Source organism: Patiria miniata, unplaced genomic scaffold (assembly GCF_015706575.1).
Source record: "Patiria miniata isolate m_02_andy unplaced genomic scaffold, ASM1570657v1 HiC_scaffold_5, whole genome shotgun sequence".
In the NCBI taxonomy this organism is placed as follows: Eukaryota; Metazoa; Echinodermata; class Asteroidea; order Valvatida; family Asterinidae; genus Patiria; species Patiria miniata.
Genome location: NW_024037072.1, coordinates 26,308,541 through 26,333,154, shown reverse-complemented (window position 1 = coordinate 26,333,154; position 24,614 = coordinate 26,308,541). Strand labels below are relative to the sequence as shown.

The following is a 24,614-nucleotide window of genomic DNA, read 5'->3' as shown; positions in this document are numbered from 1 at the left end:
GCCACTTCCGGTTTGGGCCTTTTTCGACCGGAAGCAAGGGTCACGTGATTGCACGCACACTGAATGAAATAAAGACCTCAACCTACTCTACCACTTGCCGGCAACAGAATGCCGCGGACGCGGACGGTTGATTTCTTATGCATTTTTAAATATTAAAAGTGTCACAATTTAATTGCCTATAAATAAACACTGGATGACGTCATCATGACGTCATCATTCCACAATGTTGTTTGAATTAGGGTCTTTGCTTGGACAAAGATTGGTGTAAATGAATTACTGGCAAAGAGTCGAAAATGCCCTTTGAAAATCGACAATTTTTTCTTAATTTTTGTGTACAAAGTCTATGGGAAAAATTAAATATTCAAAAATCTATAATAAATTAGTCAATGACGTCACCATGACGTCACTCTTCGGGGCACATCTCTGCTATAAGGACTATGACTATGCTTAATTTGAATGATGTAAGACGAAGATTAATACCAAAAGTGGCACTGAGAAAAAACGTGTACAAAGTCTATGGGATTTAGGCGGCAAAAAGAAGAAGAAGAAGAAGAAGAAGAAGAAGATACAAAAAAAATGAGAACAGAAAGAAAGGCTTTTTCGCAAAATTGCGAAAAAGCCAAAAAAAAAAAAAAAAAAAAAAAAAAAAAAGGAAAAAAAAAAACTTTAACGAAAACAATAGCTGTTCCCAATTGAAATTGGGAACAGCTAAATACAATAAAAAGCAGCACATACAAATATATTATGAAATATCCAGGGCCTGCCGGGAACATAAAAATTACAGTTAAAAATATTAAATAAACAACTTTCATATAAAACCCCAAACGGAGATGACCTGAGCACATAACACTAGAAAACCGAAGTACGTACTGAAGTTGAAACCATTCCAATATTCTAACATTGAGCACGACGTCTTTAATTAATACGAATACATAATTAGTATCCTTTCGGTTTGCGGTAAAACTCATGCAGTTAATGAGTTTATGGGTCAGATTTGACCCAAAATCTAAGTCTATATCTGCACAGTCCTTTTCCGGATAAAAAATATGATATTTTCTGGTCAAAATTACACTTTCCCGGGTAAAAAAATGGCAATTTCTATATCATTTTGATCCAGAGAAGTGTTGACCCGAAAAAGATCCGTGCAGAACATAAAGTAGACTCAGATCGGGGTCAATCTGTCCCAGGAGTTTTTATACGAGATGATACGGCGTTATTGTTAGACGCGTGGCGACCTTTGAACATTCTCTGCGCTTGTCGGTGTGACGACTGATATAAACCCATGTACATGTGGTAGGCCTATACTTGAATATGCCAACGATTTCGGAATATTTGTAAGTTTTGTTTATGGGGAGGCACGTACATGAACAACACAATGACATCATACGCCCTCGAACCTCTTCATTCTCGCCAAGACTTGATTGAAGACACTGTAAGACTCCTCAAAGACGAGTGGCCAATGTGCTTGGCCGAAAGGTAAGAACCTGTGTAAAAAATGGCATGCATGACAAATGGAACGAAAATCTGGCTGATACAGTACGCAGACGGACGTCATGCGCCCGGTGCAAGTAAGCTTAACACTATAGACTTTTATTGAAGTCGGTAATTATACCAACGTTTTGGTTCTATACCCACCGGCAAATTTTAAATTTCTTCTTTCTTATAGTCATTTTATACGCATTCGTGAAACATAGGCCTATCACGTCAGGGTTGACGGTTTATATATTCATTTATAGTTTCTTTAATCGAAAAATCTGATTTTATTTTAAACTTTAAATCGGAATTGTTAAAAAAAAAATTATCTTTCAAAACATTGACTTGTCTCATAATTTGTCGAAATCTTCCCATGCACCTTTACACCTATCAACAAGGAGTTTTCACGTTCATATACCAATCATCTACGAAACTCAATTCAGTATTCAGAAATTTCCGTACAAACCAAATTCCCACTTAACATCGAAAATGCCTTTAATGAACAAAATTGTATTGAATCGGTGATTTAAAACAAATCGCTTGATCTCAACCTCATTGGTAGCAGGGTATATAAAAATTAGGGACTTTAAAGCTGATGGCTTGATTGATGCACGTTCGAGATACGTTGTGTGTGGATATGAATGGTATACCAGAAACTACTACATGTAGAAGCTGGGCATGTATGTTTCTTTAAAACATGCTTTTAATTTCAAAGCGACAGCACTGATCTTTATGAAACTTATAGAAAGAAAGTTTGATTGACGGTCCTTCATACAAGGTGGAAGTTAAGTAAGTTAATTAATTTGGTTAATATTGTTATGAAAGTTAAATTGTTATGAAATTAAAATGAAGCATAAAATAAGTAATTTAAACATCATTTCTGTGATCATGAAATAACTTGCATGATTGCAATCACATAGACACGCGTGTAGATAAATTCGTCGTCGTTTATACGAACCGGCAATATAGGCAAATTGCATGAATTTTTCGATTTTCTAATTTTTACATATTACTAACTTACTTATTAAAATCTACCTTCACGTGAAATTTCAACTCTAAAAACGCGCTAGATTCTAAGATACAAACAATCTTGAAAATATCTTGTGACCGAAATATAGTCAAAGCGTTGAAACTCGGTCTGTACGAAGTGACAAAACAATACGCGGTCAGTTCGTAAAACCCGCCCATACAATGATTCCTGTCGGGAGCGCGCTGAACGCGCTTGCCCCGAACCGACGCAGTTCAATGCTATGTAACGAAGCTGTATTAGGGAAATAGTGAGAAAAAACATTATCTCTCCCATGGCCGTAGGCAGGATTTTTTTCGAGAGGGGGCAAAGCAAATTTGCTCAGGCTCCCCATATTAAACCCTGTACTTTTTCATCATATTCTTTCGAAGGAGGCAGCGACAATACATGTATATTTGCCACCCCCCCCCTTAAATTAACAGCAATATAACTTCGCGCCTCTTTTTCTTTTCTTTTTTCCTTCATAAAATTGTTTCTCTTTTTTTTTGGCTTTTCGAGGGGGTTCCCATTCACTCTCCCTTCAGCTAACTCATATGTACGACTTGAAAGCTGTACGTACAACTTATATCTCGTACGTACGACTTATAATTATGTCTTACGGTGTCATACGTACAACTGTACGTACGACTAACTTGTACATACGACTAACAAGTCGTACCATGCAACTTAAATATCGTATGTATGCCTTGAAAATCATGCGTACGACATATAAGTCGTACATACGACATATTAATTGTAACGTGTACGACTTATATCTCGTCGCACGACATATACTCGTAGGCATGACATATAAGTCATACGTACGGCTTATGAATTGTAATATGTACGACTTGAAAGCTGTACGTACAACTTATATCTCGTACGTACGACTTATAATTATGTCTTACGGTGTCATACGTACAACTGTACGTACGACTAACTTGTACATACGACTAACAAGTCGTACCATGCAACTTAAATATCGTACGTATGCCTTGAAAATCATGCGTACGACATATAAGTCGTACATACGACATATTAATTGTAACGTGTACGACTTATATCTCGTCGCACGACATATACTCGTAGGCACGACATATAAGTCATACGTACGGCTTATGAATTGTAATATGTACGACTTGAAAGCTGTACGTACAACTTATATCTCGTACGTACGACTTATAATTATGTCTTACGGTGTCATACGTACAACTGTATGTACGACTAACTTGTACATACGACTAACAAGTCGTACCATGCAACTTAAATATCGTACGTATGCCTTGAAAATCATGCGTACGACATATAAGTCGTACATACGACATATTAATTGTAACGTGTACGACTTATATCTCGTCGCACGACATATACTCGTAGGCACGACATATAAGTCATACGTACGACTTATGAATTGTAATTCGTACGTACGACTTATCTCATACGTACGACTTATATATCGAACAAACGCCTTGGGAATCATAACTCGTACGTATGCCTTATAACTCATACGTACGACTAATAACTCGTATATGTACGTCTTGTATACATGTAACATGTAAATATGCATCATCTGTATGTATGACATATACGTACGTCTTATAACTCGTATGTACGACTCATAACTCGTGCATATGCCTTATAATTTGTAAATACGACTTAATCTCGTACGTACGACTTATGAATTGCCACGCGTACATACCATGTATATGGCGCACATACGACTTAGATCTCATATCTCATACGTAGGACTTAAAATTCATAAGTAGCATGTAAGTATCTCCTACGTATGTACGACTCATAACTCGTACGGATGCCTTATAATTTGTAAATACAACTTAGTCTCGTACATACGACTTATGAATTGTAACTCGCATACAACTTATATGTCGTACATACGACTTATATCTTGTACGTACGTACAACTTATATATATCTCGTATGTATGATCGACTCTTAACTCGTACCTTCGCCTACTTATAACTCGTAAATACAACGTAATCTCGTACGTACGACTTATGAATTGTATGAACGTACATACGACTCGTATGTCGTACTTACAATCTCTTATGTAGGTATACGACTTATAAGTACTCGTACGTACGCCTTATAAACTGGTATGTACGACTCATAATTATACGTATGCCTTATAATTTGTAAAAGGTACGTACTTTGAACGTACTTACGACCTACAATTCATAACCCGTATGTACAAGATGTAACTCATACCTACGTACGATTTATGCATTGTAACTCGTGTTTACGACTTATGTCGTACACACAACAATAATATCACGTACTTACTTACGAGTAATAACTTGTACGTACACTTTATAACTCGCAAATACGAACGTATGACTTATGAATTGCAACCCGTACGACTTATGTTGTACTTACGACTTATATCTCGTATGTACGACTTACAATTCATATAAGTGGTTTGTACGAGATGTAACTTGTAGGTACGACTTATATGTCGTACGTACGAGTTACAATTCATAAGTCATAGGTACGACATATGTCGTACGTACGAGTTTCAATTCATAACTCGTAGGTACGACTTATATGTCGTACGTACGAGTTACAATTCATAAGTCGTAGGTACGACTTATACATCGTACGTACGAGTTACAATTCATAAGTCGTAGGTACGACTTATATGTCGTACGTACGAGTTTCATTTCATAAGTCGTAGGTACGACATATGTCGTACGTACGAGTTACAATTCATAAGTCGTAGGTACGACATATGTCGTGCGTATGAGATACATGGTACGTACAAGATATAAGTTGACGTACGAGATATAAGTCGTACGAAGGCAATATATAAATCGTACACACGACATGCAAGTCGAGTGTACGATATTTTAGGCGTGCGTACGACATAAAAATCATACGTCCCGTACAAGTTACATTTCATAAGTCGTAGGTACTGAGGTATAAGTCGTATTTATGGATTGTATAAGTCGTACGTAGAGTTAGCTAAAGGGATGATGAGAGAGATATTTTTCTCAACATGTCCATAATACATGTATACTGTATAGTCGATTCGTGGATTCCATGCGTGCACACGCTTGCGTCATTCTCACTAGAATTTAATAAGGGGCCTGAAATTAAACAAAAATTAACATACCCCCATGCTAAAAGTTAGTAAGTAAATGGAGATTGATGATGGCAATGGATTAAAATTAAGACCTAATTAAATATGAATAAAATAACATGTACATTGTATTGTAGTTGAAAATCACCCAGTGGATATGTAGTGATGTCTGTATTAATGTCTGCTCTAGTATTTGGCAACCCGGATTGATTAATAAACTAATTTGAACACCCCGTGACGTAGACATCAACTTCGCAACCGTCTAGGGCATCCAATCAATCAATCAATCAATCATGTTTTGTCAATAATAATACATGTGGGAACAACATTTTTATTTTACTTTCGCCGATGGATAATTTGGTTTGCAAACAATAATTCAGCACATAAAAACAATCTGGGGCGAACTTCCACGTATAGCGTCAGTTCGTAAACATCATTGCATCATGCATGTCCTAAGCTGTCAAGTTGTTTTTACGAAGTGATAAAATAGTACGTGCGCCAGTTCGTAAAAAAGCTCTCACATTCACAACGTACATCATACAAAAGCGCATAAAAAATGGATTTACGAACCGAAAAACTTGTTTAGAGTTCATTTTCTCCACTAAAATTCCGATTATGAATCTAACCCGTAGGTGTGTTATTAAAAACACCTTCTGTGGAGGTGACCTGCAAAATTTTACCCGAAATTGTGAATGTTGAACTATAAAATTTGTCATCTGAAAACTCGTATAACTTTGAAAGCGGTTTTCTCGAAATCTAGTTTTTACGTGAAATGCTTGTTTCGCCGGTTCGTAAAAACGGCGACGAATTATGAGGGAGCTACCACTGAAATCTCCGGTTTTCCCAAAGAATTTTATTTATTGATGGTGGCACCAATATTTGTCTTTCTTTCCTTTTTCGATTTACCTTTCCTCAAGACTGAAATCGGTTGAAACGTCGAAATGCACAGGTCTGCCCTGCTCACTGGTATTGATTGAAACACGAGAGGGCGCTACAAGCGAAGTTCTTGGCCACGTTCGACTCGTACCAGTCCATCCAGAAAGTGAATGTCGTGTGTATCTCGAGTCAGGTAGGGCCTAACCTCGTCCCCAGTGCTTACTTTATTTCCAACCTCGTTTCCAATAGAAAGCCCTGGATAAGAAACTTTCTTCCTGTATCCTGATTCGATACCGCAATTTGCTAGAAATGGATTTATATCGTGTACTTGGTGTTGTCATTCACAACGTGCAGTACGTGTTTTTCGCGATCATTCGTCCACGCCTTCTCGAAAATAATTCATTTCCTTTCCACTTTGTTAATATTAATATGAAATGTGATACTGCATGGTTGTCTCGTTAAGATCGTAACAGCTTGATTAAAATAAAATTGTGTTTTCGTAACTCACGCCATGCTCGCGCTGCAACGAATTGATTCTGTTTTTACCCCAGACACCGTATACAAAAACAAACGCAACTGTGACGCACAGGCAGGCACCAGACTATTTCTCATTTGCATACGTTTTCAAAAATCTTGGACATGCAAATGATCCAATACCAGGGTGAGAGAACAGGTAGTGGTGGGCGCGTACTGCTCGACACCCTGGGGACGAGATTGGGTAGGGCCTATACGTGTAATAGTGCGGAGAGGACAACCTTGCTCCCTAGGTGGCGGGCAGTACGCTTCCTCTATCTGTTCTTTCACCCGCTACCTGATGATAATATTGGAAACAAGATTAAAAACTATAACTAGAGGTTCGCGTTTGTTGTTACAAACGCAGAGTGGTCGGGCAGGCAATTTGTTCATTAAACACTGCCGAGTTGAGTTATGAATATGTTTATGTAAGAACAAAGGATCACAAATTAAATCCTTTCCAGTACAATCAATTCATTGTTTAGAATGCATCTTTAACGGTGCGATAAATTTTAGTAAACATTCTATGTACACATACAAGTTATTTCTGGCTTTATGACGTCATTATTCAAAAACGGGAACTGAATACTGATGTATTTCGGAGTGGATAAATGTTTGTTGTGAAGTTTAATAACGTATGAAAATATGGAAAATATAACTGAATGTATTCATAACACCTAACTTCCGGTTTGATGACGTCACAGTATTTGGAAGCAAAGGGTGAACATTGTGGATATCGTAATTTGGGCTACGAAGATATACGACATGAATCAAATGGATATCGTTATTTGGGGTACGAAGATAAACGGCATGAATCAAAAGATGCAATTAAATTTAAAATATTATCGTTTTCAAATTCTCATAGATGTAACTTCCGGTCTGATGACGTCATGAATTTGAAACCTTGCCAAATTATTTGTTGTTAATCAAAGAATTTCAAGGGGCGATTTGGTAACATTTTAACGGATGATTTTCAAATTAAAGAAAGCAAACAATATTTAATATGCCGCTAGGGGGCGCCCTTTCGAAAGATGACGTCATCACACTGTTTTGTGTCTGGCATTCCTCAATAAACACTTTCATAATATATATGGGTGTAGTAAAATGCTTCCGCTTTTGAGTTATACTCGGTTTTTATTGCACTTCCGGTAACACCGGAAGTGAAGGTCAAGCGGTTTTGTGTCCGGGGACAAGAAATGTTTCTCACAGCAAAGTCTACAGACTCACGAAAAAACGAACACGATACTATATTTAGTTCAAAAGATATAGCGCAAACTATTTCATCAAAATTTGCCCTTCAGTCACTTGTAATTTGATACATGATGACGTCATAATGACGTAACAAATATAATAGTATCTTCGTAACGTGGTACAAGTTCACACTAGGTTTTATGATCATACCGTAAACCGTACGTAAGAAATTTTGCTTTGTTTTGATTTCAGGCTCAAGTCTTAACTTTAACTTTAAGACTTTAACTTTAACTTTAAGTAACTTTAACCTTCCGGTTGACCCGGAAGAAAGGGTCAAGTGAGTTCATGTACAGAAAAGAAATGTTTATCAATTCATGGTCTACCTGATTACAGAATATAAACATCACTGGTTATTTTGTTCAAGAGTTATGGGTGAAAGTAATTGGACCCTTTTTCATGTAAAATCGCTTGTAATTTGACACCCTATGACGTCATCATGACGTCAGAGTAATATGCACCACTTTGGATGAGGGTCGATGTATACTGAAAGTTACAAGTTCATATCATGAACCGTTTAGGAGAAAACCCGCGGAGAAGTATTGTCCGGGAAAAAAAGAAAGAACCAAACAAAGACGATTTATGAGAACAATTCTAGACAGTGGTTGGGTTGTGCCCGACCACTCAAAGAAGGCCCTGGGGACGTAGGTTGGCGAAGGGGATTTCTACACTGGTTCGGTCCCTCCATTGTCCTGAGGACTTCGAATGTAGGGACCGGCAGTGGCCAATGGATTAGGAATACATCGGGAGGATTTCCTCAGGCTAACGTATGCAAATTATATGAAGGACTAGGAAGATAATACCCATCATGTGCAACTACATTGTACGACTAATTGCTGGCCCTTGAATACAAGACCTCTACGATAATGTATATAAACGCGGAACAATGCGTATCGCAAAATGGCAACAATGCTACAACTAATGGAAGTTTGTGGTTTCGATTTTCGCTGAATTCAAAAGTGTCGCTGGCAACCGTCAATAAAGAGTGGGGCACTGCTTTTCAGTATCATTGAATTAAATGAAACCCATGCAGTTGAAATGCTTGAAAATTGCCTTCGTGCAGACGCTGTGGCGATTGTGCCTATACTGGTTTATTAGAGACAGTTTTTTTGATAGCCATGTTTAACTGTCATCCATGCGCAACTTCGTAAACATCATTTTCATACTGTGCACGCGCTTATTATTAGGAGATCCAACACCTTAAAAGGGAACTGCATGACTGCCGGTTCCCATATTATGGGAACGAACTAGACTAAGGGAAGTCCTTTTGTTCACTCGCATGGTCCAAGAAGTTAGTAGACTGCCGCCGCACAACAGTGGTGCGCCTTCGCACGGATTTGTTCAGCGTGTGATCTAGGAACAAAGTATTGGATGGGTTTTGCATTTCGCTCGTTCGCAACAGTTCGTGAAGCACAGACGTTGCAAAGAATTGTGGGCGGCTATAACTGCCTCACTGACATGTACATTTTGTGCGCACCTGTCATGCGCAAGCGGAAGTGTTGACCCGTGTTATCCAACGGGGGCTCGAAGAAATTTCATGCACCCCGAAGAAACCTTAGCCCTTCCCAGCTCCCTGTGCAGGGAGGACTTTGGAAACGAGCGACTTCTTTATAGGCATGACTGGGGGACAACACTTCGGTGTGCGTGTGACATCGACACGCGTTCACTGATGTGTACGATGTCTTCATGATGAGATCAGTTTCCCTAGCTTCCCAGTTGCGATAGTACGGAAGCGTTAAAGGGACATACTAAAAAAAAAGGTTATAATTATGACTAATTATTAAGTCATAATTATGAATTATATCTTATAATTGCGACTTAGTATTTAGTCGTAATTACGACTTAGGATATCTCATAATTATGACTTAATAATAAGTCATAATTATGAGATATAAGTCGTAATTATGACTTAATACTAAGTCATAATTATGAGATATAAGTCATGATTATGACTTAGTAATAAGTTATTATGACTTAATTATAAGTCATAATTATGAGATATATGTCGTAATTATGACTTAATAATAAGTCATAATTATGAGATAATAAGTCTTAATTATGACTTAATAATAAGTCATAATTATGAGATATAAGTCATAATTATGACTTAGTTCTTTTTTTTTTTAGTTTGTATTATGTCCCTTTAACGCTTCAGTACGATAGAGCGCCGGACAAGCGAATGACAATTTATTTTACCATAGTACGACTTCGCCTTCTCCCAATACTGCAATGGGTGACTAGCCTAACCCGATCATCACCATACGTCATTATTTTCGGAATGCTTCAATGAATTTCTTTAAAATCTTTGTACGTTTTCTCAGTGGCAATCAAGAAGAATAGACAAAAGCAAGGACTTGGCAGGAAAATCCATGAAATGACAGAAGACTACGCTAAGAACCGCCTTGGAAGTCGGTACCTCCATGCCACTGTCCTTACTGAAAGCAACGAGATGTTTTATCGACGTCTTGGGTTTGAAGACTGCCCAGAAACGACTCTTATCGCAGCTAATGTAGGTATACGTTTATGCATTTTCATAATTATTATCTTCAACTAAAATTGAATCATCCGTCCTAATTGGTCGATCCACTTAGGCTACAACAAGCCGTGCTACAAATTAACACATTTTATTTTTACTGATGGGGGATATGACGCTTTTAACACTCGGGGGGGGGGGGGGGGGGGAGGCATAGCACCCGAGGCGAAGCCTATGGGCCTTATTCACGAGTTGGCCATTTTTGTCGAGTTCCCTGAATGTATTTCATTAATTGTTAACTGTTGAATGGGATGGCGCCAGACTATTTATGCAGGCACAATGCAGCCTTATCTTACTGGCCTTTTTTGTTTTTTTTAATATGGCTTTAAACATCAGGGAATGTTTAATTACAAATAAAAAAATTATTCATTGAAGCAGACTGGAATTAATTAGTTATTATCTTGCTTTCATTTCTCTTCGCAAGTTCAGAAAATTAAGATTTTACCTAACTTTCAATTCAATTTGGCCGACTCGTGAATAAGGCCCACGGTGATATAATTATTTGAGCCCCTCTCACTTTTGACCAGGTAATCTTTTTTTTTTACCGTGCCCACTGCCCGTGTACTGTGTGACCAGTTCCCGGGTGCTGGGCGCCCGTACACTGCGAACCGTGTGACATCGCTTGTGTCGGCGCAGCCAGCCCGTGATTCAGCCCGCGATTCGGCCAAAACTTTGAAGGAATGTACCCTGAAACACGGGTATTTTTGTTTTACTCGTGCGGAAAGGGGCCCTGCTATATATTGTGCGCACGAGATAAAAACATTTCTCAATTGTTTTATTTTGTGAATAAAAAGAAACAATTATGCCAGATTACATTACTTATTACGATTAAAAAAATGCGAGAAATCCTGGACAAATTGACCGAAAATGACCTTAATGTTTAGAATTTTCAATGGTACTTACGCTTCTGCCTTACGGCCCTCATTTGCATAAATTATCATTTTCGGGTGAATTCCGTACGGGTTCCACTAGCGCTCGCAGGATAACTGATATTATCGCTAACACAAATGGCAACACGTTTAACATTTTAAGGAGAAGTCCAAACTACGTTATTTCTCACATTTCGGTGGTTAATCTTCTTTCTTTTTGTTAATAAGAGAGAAAATAAAGGGCCATTCCCAATTATATACGGCTGTAAACATCATCACACTCGTTGCTTTATTATGACGGTTAAGTTACCATAACAGACAACTGGTACTAGATATCACGCTGTAAGAACCCTCCACACTGACAAACTGCCTGGGTTAATTTTACCCAAGAAATTGTGAAAACTGGAACTACCCAAACTTGGGTTGTTCTATAACCAATTGTTTGGGTTTGAATTTATGTTAAATTCAACCAAAAGTTGTAGTCATACAAGACCAAATTAAATTTGGTCTTGAATGACCACAAGTTTTGGTTGAATTTAGCAGAAATTTTAACCCAAGCAATTGGTTATAGAACAATTCAAGTTTGGGTAGTTCCAGTTTTCACCCTTTCTCGGGTAAAATTAACCCAGGCAATTTTTCAGTGCATGATGATTAACTTTGAGAGTAAAAATGATGGCCCATCAGACTCAAAAGTTCAATTTATACACCCACAGGTCTTGCGTACTTTCGTCTATACGACGTGGGAAGGCCACATAATTCCCGATGAGTGGAAATCCATGTACGAAGGAGGCGAATCGCTCACCAAGGAAGAGGACGACAAAATCTGGCATCGTTTTTATGCAAAGGATCTGTACAGAGCATGAAGAATTAACACTACGATTTTTTAATATAATACCCAATATTTATATATTGTCCCATCGGTGTGGACTTTCAAGAATTGTGGACCCTATTATCCTCTGTTGTTCAACGTCCCCTATTGATCGCAAAAACTGACTCACCCATTTTACTTACAGCCCAACAAACACCCACACAAACAATCCTTACAACCAAACAAACCAACAGACAAATAGCCCAAAAGACCGACAAACCAAACAAACCTGAAATAAAGAATAGGTTCGAACAGGTCGAGTGAATATCATGTTTTAATAACCTTCACCAAAATGATCAAAATAAATGAAATATTGTCCCAATTCGACATGCACTTATTGGAATTAGAGAATTGTGTCAAATATACTCTGTAAAAGGAAAGGATTAATTTGGCCTTCGTGGCATTTTTAGTGAATCATCTTGTAAGGCTCACGGAGATGAGTTGAATAAAAGTCGATCACTAGTCATCAATGACTAACTAGAGAATAAAATGTGCGTGAGCTTTCGTACTTACAACTGCTTCATCAGATGCAATGAAGAGGGGCATCATACTGTACACTAAACACAGAGTGTGGTAAACATCATGAATCAGTCATCAATGGTGAATAGTGTGACAAAAAGCCACGATCCCTATTGAGGCCTATTGAATATGCAGTCCAGTCTATAATGTTCTTTTGTTCTGCCGTTTCCCTCTCTACCCATCATTGAGATCCCATCGGTTGATTTAATGTGTGTCCTGGTGAGTTGCAATGTGAAACAACTTCACAGAGAGAATCACAACACCAGTAGTAAACGAAAATAACGGAAATCATCAAGCGCTGAACGATTGTTCAAACCATTCGATAGAAACAAAATCTACCCTTACCGATTTTTTTAAATAAAAGGTCACGTGGTAAACATTATTAGCCTTTGATTCCAATCAGTACACTAAACATCGATTCAACGATCTTAACGACGTGAGCAAAGATGGATGGTATAGTAAAACGACATCAATCAAAAAAGTGGATTCTGTTAACGAATGACCTGTCAGCTTTCACAATTACTGTTACGAAACAGCCAAATGTTTAAACAGGTATAATCTAAACAGTTACGAACAGTTACGAAGAAGATTTAGATTTCATGATTTTAATTGATGTAACATCCGTTAACTTGGGAAAAAAGAACTTTAAGAAATGAAATTATCTATTAGAATAAATCTTCGTTGTAATTCAGGTGGGCGTTTTATCCTAAGGACAATGAAGGGACTGGGAACCAATCTAGTCACTGTACTGCACCTTAAACAACACTACAAAGAGTGTACCGTAAAGTAAGGTATACTTGCATATTTGAAAAACTCTTTTGATAATTTGAGAATAATTGTATAAGTATTACACATAGAAGAAGTGTACCTGTAAAACAAAATTGTAAGCAATAAAGAACAGAACTTGTCCATTAGGCCCCCGGATTGGGATTATGCTGTGTTTGCATTCTACTGTTTTTTTTCTCCAAAATAGAGTCCCTTGTAATAAAGGGGTAATCGTATAGCTATTTATCCCAAAAAATGTATAGCAGTTAAATAAATTGACAAATTAAGCTCTTGTAGTTGCTTGACGGTCAACTTTATTTCTTTTGTTAATTCTAATAAGGCTTTAGATGATGAAACAAAGAAAAACGTATTCCCATACTAAATCATTAGGCCCTATCATCAGAAAGAACCAACAAAATCTGTAAAAGAAATGAAAATCTAAGCTGATTAAATAAAACCCAAACGATACCAAAGATAGCCAATCGCTTTAGCCGACTCATGTGCAGGATATTTACGAACCTCTGTTGAGACGATCCGATATGCGGCGCACTATTCCGTCATAGTTGCGGTCGATCACTTGGCAGGGGATGTCAGACAATGGCTCATTCTCCTCGCTGCTCGGCTGGTATACAATGCTGGTGGACCAATGAAAATTAAATAAAGGTTCAGACTTGTGTTAAACTAAATGGTGAGCAAAAAAGCAAAGTCCCTTTGGGTACGTTTTTGTCTGCCGCAGAACGGTAACAGTTTCACTGATATTCATCCATGCATGCAAAAGATACAGACCTCTCTTTGTGATTACCCCAAAACACTACTAACACAATTATTCATGGAATATTCCATTTATCAACACAACTTTGGCAACAATGGGCCTCTGGAAAATGAGGGAAATTCAAGGAAGAACAGAATAGGACATCCATTAAAAAGAATTAACTCAGTGAATTTGAAATTGGATTTATAGATAAGGTTCACATTTTCACTGTCCTGTTCAGGTTCTTGCTTGTATCAGGTTGTCCGTATTTTACAACGTTTCTGTGCACTGTCTGAGCGTTTATAGGCTGCCGTATAACTCCGGAAAGTGTTCTCCAAATTGAACTAGGCCCTATCGTATCTTGTACCCTACCTGTTTCATAAAACGTTCTGACCATCAAGGCCCCTTGCGATACCTATTTTGAACCTTGTTCATTGTGAAAAGGAGATTAAAAGAACGGTCATTATACCTTGGTACCATATCGGGGAGTTCAACATTCCAGAGATAACATTTGTCTTGCAGAAGATACTGCTTGTCAACCATTGGCGGGGACAGGTCCTTGTAGTACATGGTCTGCGTGTTGAACTTATGCCAAGTCTTGGCAACAGGTGTCTCATTGTCGTTGGGATTACTGATCAGGAAAAAAAGAGAGAGACCATTGAATATTCCAAAAGGGAACAAATACTCTCAAACTAGAAAGGGGGTTGTCCAATAAAAAGAAATGATAACGAAGCTCGAAGCAATACTTCTAACTATAAAAGGATGGCTGTAAAGTTGAATAGGCTCTCCTTCTATATGCTAATTGCTTCTTTCTCCTTGTTTGTTTTGGAAAACTGGATAAACCCACACCCGTATTTAGAGAAGAAAAAGAAAGAGTATCGCAGCGTAATTGAAGCCAAATTTCATTACCCGGTTTTGGCAAAGTTGGTCCAGTATCGCATCACATCCACCGACATGTCTACCTCTTCCTCCGTCAACTGAAGGGGTGGTTTTAGGTCTGGATTGAAGGTGCTACCAAAGACGTAGCCAAGCTCGTCCCCGTGTTGCACGGTGTCGGGCCAGGTTTGGTTTTGCAAATGGAAGGAGGACACATGAGTCATCTGGTACTGGTAGGTGTTGGGGTTGGCCGCAGCGAAGGCTTTCACGACGGTATCGGTGGGGCAGGCGAAGCCCTCATCATTAGCGGTGTGATACAACGGCTTCAAGTAGTTGGATTGGTCCGCGGTCGTGTAGTTCGCGCTGATCAAGTCCAACATCTCTTGGTCGTGCTCGATGTAGACATAAATGTTGAGCAGTTCGTCAAACTTCTCCTTGTCGATTACGGGGTGTTTCGGGGGGAGATGCAAGTGTCTCAAGGAGTCAGATAGGACGGCCATCATGGATATCAGCGTGCCATCGTCCCGCTCGGTGCCCAGCAGGACGTCGCTGTTCTTGAAATCACCTAGTCGCAAGAGCTCGGCCGGATCTTTGGTCAGAAACTCCCCGTCGATGGTAGGTACGAATGGGATCTCGTTTGCTTTTTCCAAGTTAACAAGCCTGAAACGCAACACCTGACGAAAAGAATAATCACGGAAACACTGATTTGACATAAAACAAACGGGGTGAGTTCGAACATGACACTGCGAACTCAGAATTGAAAGAGACATTTGGGAACGTCGGTGGTAAACTAAACTGCCTCCCTTGGAAATAATTGAGAACCAGAAAATTTACTTTTCTAAAAAAAATCCTCCTATTGTATTGTTGTTGCAAACGTTTGCCTCAGGTTGAGCGTGACGATCCGTTCATTGCACTCAAAATGGCGCAGTCTAGCTCCCAGACCAAACAATTCTGACTATTTCTGATGAATCTTTAAGGTCAGGTAGCCGCTACGGCACGTGACCCAATGTTTCTGAAAATGCTCGAAGTTTGCTGAATGTATTTCGTCGACAATCTCGGATTGCGCTCGGGTATTTCTGGGTATAGAGAAGGTTTTATTTACCTGCCATGTTATTTAAAAAAAAGAAAAAGATAATTGATATTGATTGCTTCCATTAAAAGAACAGAAATCCAATGAAAATTTTGTGAATATGCACTCAGATTGTACAAGGTGCGAGCTGTGCTGTGCCATGCACTGCTTGGAGCCTGACGATTGCCGGGATATGTTCCCAAACCTTAGCATTTTCTCCATTTTCGGCTTCGCCTGCTATTTCAATCTTTAACTTTGAAGATTCTTGCTCAACATCGGTCAATGTTTCTTTACACAAATGTCAAAGTGCATGACGTATGCAGCAAATAATAATTAAAAAAATGATGAGAACAGTGAAAGCTTTTAATGATAAAGCCAAACTGGAAATGAAGCCGAGCTTTGGAACAGGACCGCCATGTTTATTTTTTTTTTGCCCGGTAATGGGTGCCAGACCTACAATTCATAGACAAGAGGGCGTCGGGGAATTGTAAGGCCAGGGAACTAGACTAAAAATTGTGATCATTTGAACGCAAGATTGTACAGGCTAAAATACGCCGTAGAAGTGTGACGTCACGCGGGGTCGTATTGACCGTTCCACGCAATGTCACGGGTGACTGTGAACACTACTACAATTGAGATTTCTCAGATAGTAAGAATATAAAAAAGATTGTAAAATGGGGCAGTGCTCGATTCGTAGCAAACAGAACTTGACGGATATGTTTTTTTTCCTTCAAATTTCCAACGGATAAAAAAACGACAAAAAAATGGGCACTGTGCTATTGTCTTGAAGGCGAGGTTAGTATTGAAACATAACGCCAAGCAACGCGTGACCTCAACGGCGTATGACGTAACCAATCTACGGCACATATAGACTTTGACTGCTGGGAGATATTTGTGATCATCCACGAATGCAGGGGAAAACTGTACAATCTGAAAGGATAACATTCCTCGGATATCGAGTATTATGCATCACAGAAGACGAACAACAAAAAGGTGTCAATTTTGGAACATTATAACCACGGTAGAACCTTAGCTTTGATTTCAGGTGCTAGCTGCGGACCACTGAGTATGTGTTTATGCCAGGCGCGGTTCTAGAACCAATATTTTTGGGGGGCTAGCACGGTGGATCTAGAATTTTTTCAGGGAGGCGTTCGACCGGTTATTTTTTCCAGACACTTAGGTCTCCGAAAATCAATGGGGGGGGGGGGGCCTCATGCCATATTTTCAATGGAGAGCGCCAATAAAATCCTAAAATCATTCACACTATATTAACTAATGCACCCTTGTCACGGGTGCACATTCGCATGCACATTACAATCCTTCTTTTTCCTAATGCAATTTTTTTTTTACGGAATTTATTTTTGGAGGGGGCTAGACAAAATTTTTGGGGGGCTACAGCCCCCTAGCCCCCCCGTAGAACCGCGCCTAGTTTATGCACGAGTGACGTATTTGTGCCACGATAATGCAACACTGCAAGGACTTTTAATGCACAATTGCTCCCTTAGTCGTGATTGTTAATTATAAAGGATTTCCCATTTTTTGAACGTCACAATGCGAGCTTGATAATGCAACTCTGTCTTCCCTCACTGGAAACGCATTAAAATGACACAGGGCCTTAGGGAGTAGTTGGCCAATATAGTACACACAGGTGCGTTTCCAGTATTTGTTACAAATAACTAAAACGGAGAGACACAATGACCTGCTTAGCTGCGTTCCCGCAGTTAATAAAACCTCTATGCTTCCTCTCCGCCGGTCCTTTTGTATCATTCTCTCTAGTTAACTTACCCAAGACGCGGCCTTCATGATATTGACCATGGATTTCCTCTTGAGGCAAGATAAAAGTCGGGAACTACTCCCCGAGCTCCCTGGCAACCAGCAGAGCGCAGCCTTACCGAGATTTAAGGCGTCCTCTCGGGCCTTGGCTGTGGCCATTAATGCCCACGGTGCTGTTGCTATTCCACTCTGAGATGAAGAAAATCGAATTTACTGCAATGGATAATATTCATGTGTTTTAGGCTACAATGAAAGCATGGGCGTCGCCAGGATGGGGGGGGGGGGGGGGGGGGGGGAAAAATTGAAAAAGGAGAAAAATAATGACAAGAACAGGAGAGATTCGAAGTGAATATGTTACTGTTTAATGTATACTGAGCAGGAGAAACTGCTTAAAGAACTCCAAAACGCGGTTTTGGTAAATACGTAATTAAACTGTTATGAACAGCGCCTCCAAGCGTCAAATCACGCCCCCTTGCTTTTCTATTTTTTTCCCGCTGATCTATTCAACGCTTTCATTGAGTGCCTTACCCTATGACACCCGAATATGAAAGTGCTCAAAATGTAAACACTATATAGTCGTTTACTGAGCAATTGCACAGACTTGTATTCGAGTCACCAAACATTTAGTCACCGAGTCCGAGTCACGACTTACGCAGGTCGACTCCGAGTCACGAGCTATTCAAGTCGGGATATCACAGTCATTTATTTTGTACGGAAATGCTGTGTGACGGACGCTGGTGGGGGAAGGAGAGACTGCATCGGTATACGCAGCCTCCATTTGAGTGGTCAGGGAGCACTTAAGTCTGCTGCCACCAAGTGTCCGACCAAGTCTCAGTCTTCAAAGGCGTGGATCACACACATTAATCACATGCCCACTTACCTCCATGATAGCCCTGTCGTAGTAACCCCAAGATTGCTTGGCGAGAGTCATGAGGCTGACCGATGCGCCACCAGCACTCTGTCCGAAGATTGTGATCCTGCTGCTGTCTCCTCCAAAGTCTGGAACAATGACGATTATTCAATGAGATGAAAAGGGCGGCAATTTGGGTGTTTGACAAACCGTGGCTTCGTCCCTGACCGTGTACTTCATTGATGGTATCAGACACATTTCAAGATTTTAATATCTGAACCAAACGGAAATACTCCCCCAATACAAATGGCCTTGCTACGCCACATGGGGCCACAGCAATCAACCATTTTCCACTGAATCAATCTTTGTTCCTATATCTGGGACGTATCAACATATCAGATTTTATTTCTCTTGCGATTAGGGATGCTATAGGAGAAGCTAATCAATAAGATCTTGGAGTGCATGGGTCAACCCCCGCCCCTCTCTTGAGTGCACCACTGCTTATCGTCTTAAAGTCACACACTCACCAGCGATGTGTTCCTTGACCCATTTGAGTGCTTCAAGCTGATCCCACATTCCGATGTTACCTGGAAAATTGTCGTCCCCTGCAAAAAAGTGGAGTGCGCTCAAAATACGGACAGCATCATTTGAATAGTTCGGGAATTAGAATAAACCAAACTTCGCGAGGGGAAAATGTAGTTTTGCAATGAGTGGAGGCCAAATAATAAGGGAACGGATTGCATGCAGTGCAGCATCAATATACTGCGCTCGTTGGAGTACAGAAAATCCGTTATTTTGGGCCGTCGGCATTTTTCTTCCAGGCATTTTTCTTCCATCCTCAAAATCCACCAGCGGTCACAAAAATACTTCTTCTCGAACCTAGATCTTAAGAAAGTATTTCTTTCGGGTCTGTGTTCCAAAGGGGAAAGTCCGAATGACATTTTGCCCTAGAGCGGCCCAAAATCATTTTGTTCGCCCCTGAAAAGTCGTCAAATGTGGAAACTTGCTATATACATTGTATCCTTGATGGGAAATGATGTCGCTTATAATTTTAACAAAATTTGTATTTTGCATAAATGGCAGAACGCCAGACTTACCAGTGCTGAGGAATCCGAACGGTCCGAGTCGGTAGTTGAAATTGACCACGATAACGTCATGATAGGCGGCCAGGGGAAGCCCACTGATACCCTCCATGGAACCAGAGCCCACCAGGAACGCCCCACCGTGGATGAACAGCATTACGGCAGCATTGCTCGCCTAACAAACATGTGGGATATAAACACACCAATTTCGAGCTCAACATGCAGGGGCATGTAGGGGGAGGAGGTGTTTATCAGCAAATCAATGCTGAAAATGTAGACAGTTTTTTTTCCTCCCGACACTTGGCCTCCGTAAAATCACTGGGGGGGGGGGGTCTTACTTTTCAACGGGAGCGCTGTTCAAATCTGACGATGATGTACACTATATTACAGAATAGTGTATAAAAATACTACGGGTACCCCCAGCTGGCTCAGTCCGAATGCTGTGTACTGGCGAACATTATTACCGGTATACTTGTCATAATATTTTTTAAATAATAATTTAAGTTTGACCTACCACCCCCCTCTGGATCCGCGGCTGAGCATGGAATGGATTTATACCCAAATACCCAGCGCTGTACCCATGGGCTTGAGTGTGGTAACAAAGTATGTCCGTTGCCTCTAAGGGGCCATTCAAAATTTTCGATGTTTTTAAATTTCGGTGTTTTTTTTTTAAATTGTTTTGACCCACCCACCCACCCACCCAAATTTTCGATCTTAAAATATTGATTTTCCATTCAATAAAAAAAACATAACGAATGTTCAGTTTATTGACGGCGGAATGCAGCTGCAGTCCGTATACAATACATTTGCAACAACACGGCCCACTGGCATTCCCGTACGTATAGGGAATACACCTGGAAATACGTACAACTTGTCCATTCTAAACGGTAATAATAAGTATCAGGTCGCTCTAAAAAAAAACTTTTGTCTAGGCGTAAAGAGGTGTAATGACTCCCATTATTCATGAAGTTTATTTAGAAATTTCAGTCGTTTTGATAGAAAAAGCAAATTTGAACTCTCAACTTGCGCTTTAGTCTTGAACACAAGTAGGGTTATTTCGTTGTCGCGATTCGTAACCGACACTCGTGGCGTGTATTAAGACAAAATGAACCTGGTATCCTTCTCCATTGGAGCGGCACACTGATTTTACGCATGTTTTAACTTCACTGGTCCCCATGCATATGGTGCTCCGATGGACGTATACACAATACACGGTACATTGTACATGTACCGGATGCATACTGTACCCGTACGGTACGGGCAAAGGGTTTCCGAATCGGAACGCAGAGAGTTGAATCGGAAGTCAAAAGAGCTATTTCTATCTTTTTAATTGAAAAAAAAAAGAATTTCGATTAACAAAAATTTCAATAAATTAATTTGACCACATCCCACCCACTTTGTCGAAATTTAAAAACATCGAACATTTTGAAAGGCCTCTAAAAGGCTGTGACATATTATGTGATATCATTTGGCAATACCTGGTTAGGCACCCAGATGTTCATATAAAGGCAGTCCTCTGCGCCAATGACGCCGATCAGGGTGGAATCCAGCTGCGGGCATATGGATCCGAACACCGTCGCGTCCAGGTCACCAGACCATGGCTTCTTAGGCTGGGGTTTGGCGAAGCGCTCTGGTGGCTCAGCGAAGGGGATTCCCCGGTAGACATCTACGAAGGTGTCCAGGACAGGATAGGTCTCACGCTTGAAATGTACGGTCTCTCCGACCACGGCACCGAGACCGTTGATGTTGACCCGCGGATTTTCGCACAGAGCACCGAAGGGACCCAGGGCGGTCATGATCGTCAGAATCGCTAGTTCAACCAACATCGTGAACCAGCTTCGTTGGACAAAAATACAGTGTTGTTGTATACACACAAAATGATTAGTTAAAAAAAAATGGTAAAAAAGTACACAATTTAAGTACAAGTTTACAAAACGAATTGACAGAATCGTCGTGAAACTTGAAACAAACAAAAATAATAATAATGTATATTTAATTTGCAATAGTTATGTGAACACGTTCAGAATTTTCTTTTCCAGTGTGGTAAACTTTACAATGTCGTAATGTGCTTTTCCCAAAGAACAAACGCATGAAGCTCCTTCTTAAACCAACTTACGCCATCGGCCGAGGATCCAAGGAATTTAAGGAGACGTTCAGACTTAGAAATAAGCCCAGTTTACAATTTACCATCCACTTTATTGGGTAAATAGGTACGAATTGTGCTCTGTATACATATTACAACTAAGAAGATATCTTTGCAATTAACGGACAATGATACAACCAAACGTGACATGATTCAAAAAGACAAATTCATTTTGCGTAAGTTTATTAGTTCAACGTAAATATGTACTCACGTTATTATTGAGCTAGTTGAGGTCGAAGTGTTGTGCACCCACTGACTGCTCTTTCTGCTTGTATCTGTGTTTTATGGTGATCGAGTTCGAGATGCGTCAAAGCAACATGAACAGCATCTTTTATAGCTTTGAAGGTACATCAATGCGGAGTTCATTACAGTAATACAGCCATATAGGAATCAGAACAAATTGGAACCCTCCATTATTCGGGGGGGGGGGGGGGGTTAATAAAATACTCACATCATTGGCAAAGTGCCAATTCTCTTTTTGATTTCCTCGCCCTAACTGTTTTCCCTTTGATATACTGGTGTATAGCCTTGCGCTTCTGTACGTACATGTATTGGAGATCCGGTTTGGGAGGTACGTCCATGAACAGAGAATGGTGCCGTTTGGCCTTTCGCGTGAGTTCCCGCTTGTTGTAGACTTGAAATGTGACTTTACATCACGGCACATAACAGAACAGTTAACGCGCTCAATTAAAGCTGCTTCAATCTTATTGGCTACCGTGTGCCCCTTGGCGGCTTCATCTTACCGGCAGTCCGATCGGCCAACTTTTCCAGAATGCCTGTTCGTGTCGCGTAACGTAGACCCGACTCGTCCGCGTGCTGAGTATACACATAATACACACTCAACCCCTCACTGCGGTACGACGGCTGCCGAAAGTGCTTTCTTTCCGACCTGAAAGTACGCCATTTTGTCTTTGAGTTTCCGTACCCTCCTCAACACGTCGAGCGGCATTTTACACGGGGTTGCCCTTTCTGTTGCTATAATTTTGACAGAAAGAATTCTAACCACAATCACCCAAGAAAATTTCATGTTGGAATTATATCTCAGCATTTCACAAGATATCACTTGGAGATAAGTTAAAACGAATTTCACGTTGCGACTTTTCACATCGGGATAGGTTTCTTTGTTCGATCACGCTTGTTTTCAAATCGCGTATTTGAGTGAGAAACAATGATAATTAGTCATAAGATGGCATTTCATAAGAAGGGCAAAACATAATTTTGATTAACATCACCCCGACTCAAAAATGCCATATTAGGAATAGTTAATGCGGTACCCGCTGCTATCAGACTCGATTGAACGTAGCTTTTGTGACTATTATTTCCTGGCTTGGGTCAAACAACGCAACGTTCTTAAATCCTTACTCGTAGGCCTATTTGATAGTGCGCCAAACCAGTAAACTTTTCTATTCAGATAAACTCTTTATACCCTATACGTTTTACCGCGTGTGTCTTTCAAGTAACTGGCGATCCTCCACCACCGATTGACGCCCATGATTGGCAGTCAGTTTTTGTAATTAATCCTGTTTTAATGTCTGAATTGGCGTGAAGTAAATTGAGTTTGATGTATATATATATATATATATATATTTTAGAGATCCTACTGCGATCCATCTGCATAGCCACGCATGCCAGTATTGCGTGACACAGGGAATGCACTTAGGCATTGTTCGTTGACTGTTGGCGTTGTATTGTCAGAGCACGAATGTATACTGAACTCGGAGAACTATAGTGCGCCGAGCCAGCAAAATTTTCTAAAAAAACCCCAAAACTCTTTACAGGCTGTATGTTTTTTCCAGGTGTGTCTTTCAAATAACTAACGGATCTATTTGAGGCCAAAACCCTAGAAATGTGTTCGTGTACGAGCACAAGCTAGCTGTTTTGTCTGTTTTTGAAATGGCTCTGTGGCGAGATGACAAAATGTTTCATCATGAATTCATGATGTCACTAATTATAACATTATAAGTGAACTGGACTTTTAATTCTCTATATATATGCCTAAGAAACATGCCCATATAATGTGAGGTCATATGACACGTGATGACGTCATCATAATTCATCATGACGTCACTTAGATTCACATGTATAACACTTTGCTGTCTATATACCCAACTAAAGATTCAACCGAATCAGACTTGTACTTCAGAAGATATCGCGCTTAGAAAAATGCATCTTTAATGTGACGTAACTTGACGTCTGATTACATCATCGCAATGAAAATCTTCGGCAGGCATCTTCAAATGTGGCCTAAGTGTGTGCCAAGTCTAAAGTCGATCGGATTTACGAAAGTGCCAAAATTGTATGGG

The 24,614-nt window shown here is 39.9% G+C and overlaps 2 protein-coding genes across 2 annotated transcripts; one reads left to right on the top strand and one right to left on the bottom strand.

Annotated features, from left to right (window-relative positions):
• The first annotated feature begins 1,250 nt into the window (after positions 1–1,250).
• LOC119741624 (N-alpha-acetyltransferase 80-like) lies at positions 1,251–12,488 on the top strand. The gene is made up of 4 exons (XM_038217451.1): positions 1,251–1,476; positions 6,494–6,645; positions 10,535–10,722; positions 12,329–12,488. The coding sequence occupies exons 1-4, from the start codon at positions 1,364–1,366 to the stop codon at positions 12,476–12,478; spliced, it is 603 nt and encodes a 200-aa protein (XP_038073379.1). The 5' UTR covers positions 1,251–1,363; the 3' UTR covers positions 12,479–12,488.
• A 251-nt stretch (positions 12,489–12,739) lies between these two features.
• LOC119741623 (cholinesterase 1-like) lies at positions 12,740–22,636 on the bottom strand. Its single transcript, XM_038217450.1, has 9 exons — positions 22,523–22,636; positions 21,647–22,004; positions 20,184–20,343; positions 19,614–19,691; positions 19,117–19,235; positions 18,249–18,425; positions 15,428–16,068; positions 14,988–15,149; positions 12,740–14,402 (listed from the first exon to the last, which is right to left on the bottom strand). The coding sequence occupies exons 2-9, from the start codon at positions 21,992–21,994 to the stop codon at positions 14,279–14,281; spliced, it is 1,809 nt and encodes a 602-aa protein (XP_038073378.1). The 5' UTR covers positions 21,995–22,004; positions 22,523–22,636; the 3' UTR covers positions 12,740–14,278.
• Between the last annotated feature and the right edge of the window lie 1,978 nt (positions 22,637–24,614).

Excerpts from the sequence above, each read along its gene's own strand:
- LOC119741623 (XM_038217450.1), bottom strand. The coding sequence starts at position 21,994 with ATGTTGGTTGAACTAGCGATTCTGACGATCATGACCGCCCTGGGTCCC. Across the intron at positions 16,069-18,248 it reads TCATGAAGGCCGCGTCTTGG|GTGTTGCGTTTCAGGCTTGT; the intron begins GTAAGTTAACTA and ends TCTTTTCGTCAG. Across the intron at positions 15,150-15,427 it reads ACCAACTTTGCCAAAACCGG|TAATCCCAACGACAATGAGA; the intron begins GTAATGAAATTT and ends TTTCCTGATCAG.
- LOC119741624 (XM_038217451.1), top strand. The coding sequence starts at position 1,364 with ATGAACAACACAATGACATCATACGCCCTCGAACCTCTTCATTCTCGC. Across the intron at positions 1,477-6,493 it reads CCAATGTGCTTGGCCGAAAG|ACTGAAATCGGTTGAAACGT; the intron begins GTAAGAACCTGT and ends CCTTTCCTCAAG. Across the intron at positions 6,646-10,534 it reads TCGTGTGTATCTCGAGTCAG|TGGCAATCAAGAAGAATAGA; the intron begins GTAGGGCCTAAC and ends ACGTTTTCTCAG.